Here is an 11,197-nt window from a genome sequence, read left to right as displayed (position 1 = left end):
TTCTTCCATTTAAACACCTCAAGAAAATGCCAAACAAGAAATTCCAAGCACTAGGAAGACCCGACTTCTTGAAGTCAATTATCTTTGACAGTTGAGGTTGATGACCCATTTCATTAAACATATGTACAATTTGTGGAAAGGTAAAATTAACATATGGTGGAGAATTAGGGATGTCGAATCTGGCTGAAAATCTTCTTTGATAGTCTGACCTTTTTATCAGTTACCAGATTGAAAGTAACTGCATCCAAAGCTTTCGAATAGGTAGCAGTTGAGCCAACTTGAGAGAGCCATGAAAGAGGAACATAAAATGAGTTGAACATGGCTTTTGACAATACAGAACTATTCAGTGTAACGATTAGCATCTTGAGTTCTTCAAGGTATTGAGAAACATTCGCCTCTACTTGCTAATTTGTACTCTGAATCTTCATAATCAGCAACGAGGTAACATCATCAATGGTGTGAGAAAGAGTTGCATCAGGATTAGCAGTAGCCGCCATTTCTAGGGTTTGAAAGCTTGATCTTTATCAAAGAGTATTTGTGAATTTGAAAGCATAAACTTATAATGAACCCTTGAATCCCTTTTTATATGTAACTCTTGATTTTGAAATCAAAGCGGGATGTGTATTTAATGAACTGTGACCTATCACCGAGAAAACCGCATCATGATGATGATAACGTAACCATGCATGATAAAGTAACTGTCACGTCTCCTCAAAACCCGAACATAATAGAAAAAGTCCCTTTAAATAGGCTGGATTGTTTGCCCCAATGGAATAGTAACCGTCGAAACACTTTGTATGGAAGTTAGGCTCTTTTATTTTAGGGTTTTAAAGTAAAGTCATTTGCCAGAGTTTTGAAATCATCATCCTGAGTTGGTATTACTCAGACGCTCAAGGATTTCATGTGTGTAGTGTTTCAAAGAATATAGATGAGAAGCAATAATTTTTTTGGGATATTTAGTGATGTCAAAAATTCAATTTGACACAAAGGCAGTTAAAACCCCAGGGAAAGACTGCTTCGTTAATCATCAAGAGAGATAATCAACAGCTTGTGTATGTTCCCGTAAATTACAATCGAATACTTGTAAAGAAGTATCGAAGGGCTCCTTTTAAAAGGATTTTGAGGTGGCTTAATGAATTTCGTTACATATCAACCAAAACATAAGGTGAGTAATTGTAACAGAAATTACTTGTTTGGCTAGTGTAGTTAGTGACAATTTTGCTTTGGAAAACTTTTAACTATTGAATTTCGGATAAACTCATACTAAAATCATAATTCAAATAAATTTGTGTACTAGATCCTGTTGGGTAACAAATATCGTGGGTTTCGAATGTTTGATCAAGACCTCTCATAAGAAATGAATATGATTTGGAGTTTCGAATGAAGGTATAGAAACAAATGTTTCGTTAAACCATGGATCATAGTTCCCCATCAATTCCTTATATGTTGATAGATTTGGGTTTCACTTTCATCACGGTCTCATGATGTCTGATCATAAACACAGATTTGTGATATATCTAGTTTTCAATTGGTTTGATCAGAAACCTCTTAGACATATGTCTTCGTGTGTGATAGTGTAAGAATTTTGAGATAAAAAAGATTGGTATAAGAAAGAACATGTACCTATGTTATTTTTGGACCAAACAGTAAACTCTTAAATCATGTGAGAAGAGTCAGGTAGCTTAGAAGACTAATGTGAATACAAGCCAGATTGAGAAGAAATCTTCGTATGAAAATTTCATTAAGGCTTTCGAACATTGAGTCAATTAGAGGCTTTAGTCAACATGCTGCAACATGCTTCTAGGGACATATTAACTAGTTCAAAGTGTGTAAAAAATACCTGACCCTAGAACTGCAAGCACTACTCCAAGAGATTGAGCATGAAACTTTGCAACAAACAACGAAAAAGAAAGGAAAAACAAAAATATTTTTGTTGTTTTTAAATTTTTGAAAACAAAAAAAAATCTTTTTGTTATTTTTGATTTTTCGAAAATAAAAATGTAGTTGTTGCAAACATACGAAATATAAACAATAAAAAAAATGACAATTATATGAATTCGAAGGATTCGAAGAGTTGACTATGAACAATAACATTTTTCTTTGATGACGTGTCTATGAACCATTTATTTTTTACCATCATTCTCCTTTTTCGCATGGAACAGAATTTCCATCGATCATTCCAAGTCCTTCCAAAATTCTTACAAAATATTTTTCATCTAAAGCTTTTGTGAAAATATCAGCTAACTGATGTGTTGTTTTCCCAGAATGCACTTTAATATTTCCATCTTCCACATGATCCTTGATGAAATGATAACGAAGAGCAATATGTGTAGTCTTTGAATGCTGCACAGGATTATGACAAATTCTTATGGAACTTTGAGAATCAAAATATAATGGAATCTTTTTCATATTAATTTCATAATCCTGTAATTGGCTTTGAATCCAAATGATTTGCGAAGTACAAGCAACAACAACCACATATTCTGCTTCAACAGTTGAAATTGATACACATGTTTGCTTCTTCGACTGCCAGCTCACCAATTTGCCATCAAGGAATTGACAACCACCACTTGTGCTTTTCCTATCAGGACTACAACCTCCCGAGTCTGCATCAGAATAAGCTTGAGCAAAGAACCCTGTTTTCGAAGTATACCACAATCCTAATGAAATCGTTCCTTTAAGGTAACAAAATATATTCTTTACAACAGTGAGATGTGGTTCTCGTGGATTTGACTGATACCTTGCACAATTACACAAAGAAAACATGTTGTTAGGTCTACTAGCAGTAAGATAAAGTAACGAAACTATCATGCTTCTGTAAAGAGTTAGATCAACTGCATGTTTATCTAACGAAGGTGTCATCTTTATGCCAGTTGCCATCAGAACTCGTAATTTTGTGCTATTCGTCAATCCAAACTTCTCTAGAAAATTCTTTGTATATTTTTCTTGATTGATAAAAATACCTTCTCTATTTTGACGAATATTCAATCAAAGAAAATTATTCATTTTTCCCATCATGCTCATTTCAAACTTGCTTTTCATCAAATTTTCGAATTCACTAGACAAGGCAGGGTCAGTTGAGCCAAAAATTATATCATCAACATAAATTTGAACAAGCATTAGATGATTACCAACTTTCTTTCGAAATAATGTGGGATCAACGGATCCTTGTTTAAATTTAGATGGCTTCAAAAATGAAGTTAGCATTACATACCATGCTCATGGTGCTTGTTTCAAACCATAAACTACCTTATCTACGATATAAACATGATTAGGATGTTCTTCGTTAATAAAACATGGGGTTGTTCAACATAAACCGTTTCTTCTAGCTCTCCATTTAAAAATGCACACTTCACATCCATTTGAAAAACATCAAAGTCTTTGTGAGCTGCATAAGCCAGAAATATACTCACAGCCTCGAGTCTAGGTGCAAAAGTTTCTCCTTAATCTATGCCTTCTTGTTGAGAATTGTTGTTAACAACAAGCCTGGCTTTGTTTCGAACAATGTTTCCATCTTTGTCTGTTTTATTTTTGAAAATCCATTTTAACCCGACAATCGAAACATCATTTGTCTTAGGAATTAACCTCCAAACCTTATTTTGTTCAAATTCAGATAATTCAGATTGCATTGCAACAACCCAATTTGAGTGTTCCATTGCAATCTTAACTGTCTTTGGTTTAATTTTAGAAATAAAAACATTAAGAATGCAAAATTCTTGATGAGTATTTAATACCTCATTCTTCGCACAAATTTGAGCTCTTGTTAAGACTCCCTCTTGTGGATTACCAATTATTTGCTCCTTCGGATGATACTTTGTCCATTTTTCCATTGGTGGATAAGCTGAATCAAGTTCCAAAGGTACATCTTCGTATAAATCATCATGTTCTGAACCTGCAATTGAACATACATCATTAAGATCATGAAAATCTTAAGTTTTTTTCAACTTTCTCCCCCTCAACATCAACATTCACTCTCTCATTCTCCCCCTCGAAAGAATGCTCCCCCTCAACAATAGTATTCGAATCCAAGTGCTCCCCATCCATTGGATTAATATGCATACTTTCGTTCATTGTTTGATGATGTGATGTTGAACTATCATTGAACTTCGTTGATTCAAGGATATGATTGTCATTGGCATTAACTTCAACATCAACAACCTGATCTGAAATTCCAAAAATCAAATCATAATCATTATCCAATGGTTGTAAAGGTTCAGATTATTCATGAATTTCTTTCAAAATAGGATGATTTTCAAAATGTTTTTCAGTTTGTTTGATATAATAATCATCAAGTGTAAGATTGAATGTTTCTTCCACCTTTTGTGTTCTTTTGTTTAACACTCGATAGGCGACTGAATTATGCAAATATCCAAGGAAAATCCCTTCATCAGCATTTGCCTGAAATTTTGAAAGGTTGTCCATAAGATTCATAATAAAGCACCTGCATCCGAAAACATGGAAAAACTTCACATTAGGTTTTCTATTCTTGATTATTTCATATGGATTGATATTAAATCGACGATGGATAAAAGATCTGTTTTGAGTAAAACATGCAGTGGATATAGCTTTAGCTCAAAGGTATTGTGGAAGATTTACATATACCAACATTGTTCTGGTGGCTTTGCATAGAGATCAATTTTATCGTTCAACAACACCATTTTGTTTTGGTGTATATGGAGATGAAAAATTAAGCGAAATTCCTTTATCCACCAAAAACAAATCAAGAATATTGTTCTTAAATTTAGTTCCATGATCACTCTTTATCTTTCGAACCGTCTTCTTCAACGTCGTTTCCATTTTCTTAATAAAGTCAATCATGATTTGTGCAACTTTGGATTTAAGCCTCAGAAAATAAACCCACGTGAATCTTGAAAAATCATCAACAATTACTAAAATATACCATTTCTTGGAGTAGATACAAGTGATGGTCCACACAAATCAATGTGTAAAAGCTCCAGAGGTTCAACAATTTTCGAATCAATTGTGATTAGATGACCTTGCTTATGTTGTTTTCCAACTTAACAAGTTGCACATAAAGAAACATTATTAAATTTATGTACAGGTAAACCTCTTACCAAATCTTGCACAACAAGTTTGTTGATATTTCGAAAGTTGAGATGTGAAAGTCTTCGATGCCAAAGCTAGCTTAGATTCGATGCAGCTTTCGAAAGTAGACATACAGCTTGTTTAGCCACAATTGGATTAATGTCCAATGTAAACATGTCACCTTTTCGTTTAGATTTAAGCAAAACTTTGTTTGTGTTGACATTCGAAATAATGCTTCCTTCTTCATTGAAAAGTACTTGATTGCCAGTGCCTACCAGAAGTTGTGATAAACTTATCAACTTGTGTCGAAGACCTTCTACATAAGCAACTCTATTCACTGTAAATTGACCATTCATTATTTTCCCATATCCTGTGACTTGACACTTTCGAATGTTTCCAAACTTAACCACTCCAGCATTCTTCAAGCTTCGAAAATCTCTCAAGTTCTCTTTCTTTCCAGTTATGTGACGAGAGCAACCACTATCTATGTACAATTTGTTATCGTATTGCTCGTCACAAAGTACCTGCAATTATTGAAAAATTTAGTTACCCAAGGCTTTTTGGGTCCTTGGTTATTAGCTTGAAACAAAGAATGGATTTTAGAACTAAATGCCCTAAGTTCGAACTTGTATTTTGATCTTATCAATTAAATCAACATCATTTTCAAAAGATATTGAAATTTACTTTTTCGATAGTTTTGGATTTTCAATAGATTGCACCTCAAGCTTCTCAATTTTTGTTACTTTGTTGATTGGTTTCCATCTCTGAATTGGAGTATTCAAATCTTGAGAAGATAAGCTGCCAGTTGTGGATTCATTCAAATACTTTTCATAGGCTGATTTGATCTTGAGAAAACGTTTCAGACTCAAACCGTTTTCCTTGTCCCTCAAGCCAATGATTAACTAAATGAACTTCTGATTTTCCTTTTGTGCTTAAAACCTTTGTTGGTTTTGTGATTGAAGGATTTGGATAATTTGGATTTTGTGGAGTAAATTTTATGGATGATTTGAAATCTATGTGTGAAGTTAGTTAACTATTCGTTGATTTTCGAACATTGTTTAGTTTTCAATCATTCACAACCTTTTGTGAAGTCTTATACTTTTGAATGTTTTCAGATTTTTGAACATATTCAACCTTTTGATTAATTGGAAAGGTGTCTATTACATTCATTGGTTGATGAAAAGATGTGTTTCGTGGTTTTTCTTTGAATAAGCTTGTTGAAAACTCGTTGATTTTGCAATATATGTTGAGTTTGATTTTGAAACACTGTTTGTCTCATTTGAAACTTTGGATTTGGTTAAAGAAAATTTTTCCTTAGACACAACTTGCCAAAAAATAACTTTTCGTGCTTTTCTCTTTGAAACTTTATGATTTTTCGAAAACTTATCAACAAGCTCTTTGAATTCATTTGAATTAAGTTTCACAATTGGAATTGAATTAACAACTTCTTTTGTAACAAATTCATTTTCCTTTTCAGATTTAACAACCCATTTTTGGATTTGGTTTTTGTTGTTGAAAAACATATGAATTTTTAGTGAGGTTGTTTTCAACAATGTTCTGATTTGCATAGAATCCTTCGTCTGTTGAACGTTTGTTGTCCTCTTCGACCAATTTGTTGAATTCTGGCTTTATATTTTCTGTATTTCCAGTGGTGATGTAGACTTGATTTAGAAACACTACATTATCAGTGCATGTAAATTTGGATATACAATTGTGTTAGTTTCGAGAAAATGTGCTCCTTTGTCACTCATCACTTTGTCAAAATTTTCAGTGTCATCATACACTTGTTCAACAACAACTCTTGGAATTAAAGTTTCGTTTAAAACTTTCTTATCTTCCTTACAAACATTCAAAGCTATATCTTCATCCTCCTCATCATCACTACTATCTGTCTGACTGCCTCGGACATCCACATCATCAAAGTGAAAATTTTTTTGAAGTAGAGGGTTTTCCAATGTCATCCTCAACCATCGAATCATTAACAATTTCTTTACCTTTGACCTTAGATGTGATATTAATGATAGATAACTGAGAACAATGAATACTTTATTCTTCTTCAATTTCACTGATTTCTCTAAGAATATCCGAATTCTCATCGACATCATCAAAATTGTTTTGGGGAATCAACTTTCGAATGTTCAGTTCATTTCAAAATTTTCACTTGTTCACCTTTGTCAAACTTTCCTTAACAATATTAACCAATTCGTTAGTATTTAAAAACTCATATATCTTAACAATGCCATATGCAAACCTAGCATCTGGTACTTTGTTAAAATCAACAATTGTATTTTCACAATCATATGACATGACATCAACTTTTTCTCATTCGAATGAAAGAAAAGGTAACAATTTACAATGTTGTTCTTTGCTAATGTCAGAAGAATGATGTAAAGCAGTTAATTTTGCATACAAACGTTTGGCAGAATTACAATATATATTGCATTGTGCCAACAACAACCTTACATCTTTGTCTAAATCCTCTTTATCTTTATTGACATTTTGTAACTGTAATTCTAGATATTCTATCCTGCTACGTTTCATGTCTAACAACTTTCTTGTGTCAATCAATTGAATATTAAGTTTCTTTGCCTCGTTAGTAGCAGACAAAACAATAGCATCAAAGTAAGCAACAGTATCATTAAAAGAAATTATTTCAGAATCATATGCATGTAAAGGAATATTAAAAGATTCGAGTATTGAACGTACCTTGGTTGTCATCGGAGATTTGTCACTTGTCATCGTAACAAAGCAACATCCAGTTATCTCTTCCTCTTCTTCCTTCTCAAAACTTGCGAACATGGCACCATGAGTTGGATGCCTCATCTCTTCATCATCAGCACCGGATGACTAGATCTGATACATGCCACTTTCTTTATCTTGACTTTCTCTTCTTGCCAATAGAGACAAACATTTCGCCTTCTCACGAACTTCCTCCAATTTTTCCACATAATATGCTTCATCCTTGTTTTTGTTAATCTTTTCATCCTTCTTCTCAGATTTTTCAAACTTCTTCTTCTCTTCTTCACCAGACTTCGTAAAATTTCCTTTCAGCTCACTCTTCTTCCCTTTAGGATTAAAAGGCTTTTTGAAAAACTTTTTAACTCGATTGTTCGAGTAAAAAGCTACAACTTCATCATCAAAATTCAACAGAAAACCTTCTTCATCCGAATTTTATTTTTCAGCAGACTCCACTTCAGACACTTTCGAAACTAATGACAGTGGTCCTCCAAGACTCAGCTTTGATTCTTCAGCTATTTCAGAAACTTCACTTTCATGTGTCTTTAGTTGATTGTAAACATCATTCAAAGATGAATAGTTAAAGCTCTGCTGATTTTTGATCATCATGCTTACACTTCTCCACTCCTTCCTCAGTGCCATCACAAAAGCAAGATTATACTCCGTTAAGGACCTTGTAATTCCGTAGCGATTGCACCTATAAATCAATTCATTCAGACGATCGTAATAGCTTTCAAAAAGAACAGAAACTTTTGAACCAAAAAGTTGATTCAAAAACTTATTGAACAATTGAAAATCAGATCACAGAGATGATTCCTGCTCTGATACCAATTGATGAATCAATGAATCGAGTATGAAATTAATCAGAGAAGATATTTCAGAATGAATGAATAATTAAACACAAGATTTAAATAAGATTTTGCTTCGGCTCAATTACGTTTTAAGTGTTTTTCATAGAAAATAGACAATGTTGTTCACGTTATCTAACTCTAGTAAAATGATCCTATTTATAGGATACATAAAGCGTACAAAAAATAAACTAAGGCGATAACACTTAAGCTTCAAACTAAAAGAGCTCCAGTAAAATACATTAAAGATCATACGAAGAGTACAAAATAAGTTTCGACTCATTACAACAAAACTACCCTTACATTCCTTAATGGGTTAAGTGAGAAACACTTAACCCTAATTGTCATTTTATGTGAAACTCTAATTTCACTTGGACTTTGTGTTGGGCCTTTCTATTGCGCCTTGGTGATTAGACTATGGATGGGCTATCCATGAACAAGTTAAATGGACCAAAATAATTAGATGGGCTTTAGGATAAGGCCCATATGAAAGACTTGGGTAGATGGGTAGTAGTTTGGGCCCTTATGATTATGTGACATTGGGCCATCAGAATGCCAAATGTTAGACTGGACTAAATGGTTGGGCCTTATGGTAAGACCATATAAAGGTTTAGGCCCAAATTGGAAAATTAGGCCATATGTTGGGCTTTAGCCCATTGGTTAACTATTGGGCCTTTGGAGTGTGAGTTGGACCTTGAGATTGGAACACAATTATTAATTGGGTGTTGTTTGATGATTGACAGCTCGAGAATCTGTCAACCAGCAGCTGGAGTTTTATCCACGGGACCTCAGCAGTGCCAGGTGAGTTATCCTCACTATATCAATAGGGTCTAAGGCACCAAGGTCGGCCCTTATGGATTGTATTCGGATTATGGCGTGATATGTTTGTTGATTACATCTTGGTAGTTAGGATGGTGATATGATTATGCTTAGTGACCTGGTTAGGTCAATGTTCTGGTTATATGATGATGATATGTTAGTGACCGATTAGGTCTGTATCCTAGTTATTGGGATGTTGCTCTGATTAGTGATCTGTTAAGATCGGTTTGACTGTGATACGATATGAGCTAGTATATTATATTTATGTGCACATGTTTGTTAGATTGTGGGTTCGGTTGAGGTGGTTATGCTTTGTGCTGTAGGCTAATATACCCGGTGAGCGGTCTGGATAGGCTGTAGGCCCTGCGAGGCGGTCCAGTCATGTTGAAGGCTCAAGAGCAGTCCATATAGGCTGTAGACCCTGCGAAGCGGTCCAGTCAGGTTGAAGGCTAATTATACATGTGGTTCTGTATTTGCTATATGATATGGTTATATTTGTATGGAGTTGGTATTTTGTGGAATCTCACTAAGCTTTATGCTTACGGTTTCACTTTATTGTTTCAGGTGCTCTTGATGTCTTGGCAAGGCGAAGGTGTGACCATACACATCCTCGTGTTTTGAACTTATGGGTTCTAGGATACTCTAATATTGAAGTATTTTGAAAATATTTTGTAATAACTAATGGTTTTCTGGAAGTTTGAAAAGTTTTAAATTGGCTTGATTTTTATGGGTGTTACATGAAGTTTTGACAACTTCGTTATTAACTCCATGGCTATCGGTTCCCATTTCAATTATGGGATTGAAGGTTCTTGTAGTAGATCGGATTGCTTCTGGTACACTGATTTGACTTTGGAGAAAGTTAAGCATTTATTAACATATGTGGCAATCTTTACCTTCATGTTGGGTGACCGATAAAGTTTCTTAAGATCGAGATACATGTTATTTGACTCGGGATGTATAGATTATCTTGACTTATGATTTAAGACTAGAGTCCTGACTTCACCAAACCTTGGGGTCCAAATTCGGTTCATGAAATGTCGTGTTCCATCTTCATTGAGGTCGAATTGTTTGTCCATTCCTCGCAGGTTTTCTTGTATGATATTTCAGGTACCGAGTTCTTCCAATTGAGCATCTCGAATTTGGGTGGTGAGATTAGAGTGGATTTTTGAAGGCTTTTATGTTCGGTGAACATGACACACTTTGTTCCGTATAGGCAGTGTCTCCAATTTTTTAAGGCAAACACTATAGCTCCCATTCTAAGTCTCGTTTAGATTAAGTTGTCAGGATGTATATGTAGTTACCTTATTTCTTTGCATCATCATGCATCCTAACTCTTGGTGAGAAGCGTCATAGAATACTACAAAATATTTTGTTCTCTCTATAATAGAAAGAGTTGGTCCACTGCACAACAATTTTTTCAATTTCCAGAAGGCACCCTCTTGTCTGACTCCCCAATTGAACTTCTTTCCTTTCTAGGTTAGGATCGTTAGAGGCATGGCTATTTTGGAGAATTCTCAACAAATCTCTGGTAGCCCACAATCCGTAGGTGTAACAACCCGAAATTTCATATCATTTCTTATAACCCTTTTCGTAATCCATTTCGATCAACCAATCGTCGTTTTCAAATTTTTGTCCGATTTAGCCATTTAATTAAGTGGCTAAATTGTAGTTATCTAAAATGACTTATTGGGTGTCCTAATTCTTTTAGAACTTATTCTAACACCCCATATTAGTAATCGGAACATTTC

At 34.3% G+C, this 11,197-nt stretch overlaps 1 protein-coding gene across 1 annotated transcript; it reads right to left on the bottom strand.

The window, feature by feature from the left end:
- Positions 1 to 404: 404 nt before the first annotated feature.
- LOC145016681 (secreted RxLR effector protein 161-like) lies at positions 405 to 2,862 on the bottom strand. Its single transcript, XM_078974930.1, has 2 exons — positions 2,246 to 2,862; positions 405 to 519 (listed from the first exon to the last, which is right to left on the bottom strand). Exons 1-2 carry the CDS (start codon positions 2,860 to 2,862, stop codon positions 405 to 407), a joined length of 732 nt encoding a protein of 243 aa, XP_078831056.1.
- Positions 2,863 to 11,197: the final 8,335 nt, after the last annotated feature.

Source organism: Lactuca saligna, chromosome 9 (genome assembly GCF_052625555.1).
Source record: "Lactuca saligna cultivar CGN05327 chromosome 9, ASM5262555v1, whole genome shotgun sequence".
Lineage (NCBI taxonomy): Eukaryota > Viridiplantae > Streptophyta > Magnoliopsida > Asterales > Asteraceae > Lactuca > Lactuca saligna.
The sequence above is the reverse complement of the archived record's forward strand: the minus strand, read 5'-3'. Positions and strand labels throughout refer to the sequence as shown.

Bases quoted from the DNA above. Each gene is read 5' to 3' on its own strand.
- LOC145016681 (XM_078974930.1), bottom strand. From the start codon at position 2,862: ATGACACCTTCGTTAGATAAACATGCAGTTGATCTAACTCTTTACAGA. The intron at 520-2,245 runs GTTAGCTGATAT...TCTTTGATAAAG, and splicing joins TCTGGGAAAACAACACATCA to ATCAAGCTTTCAAACCCTAG.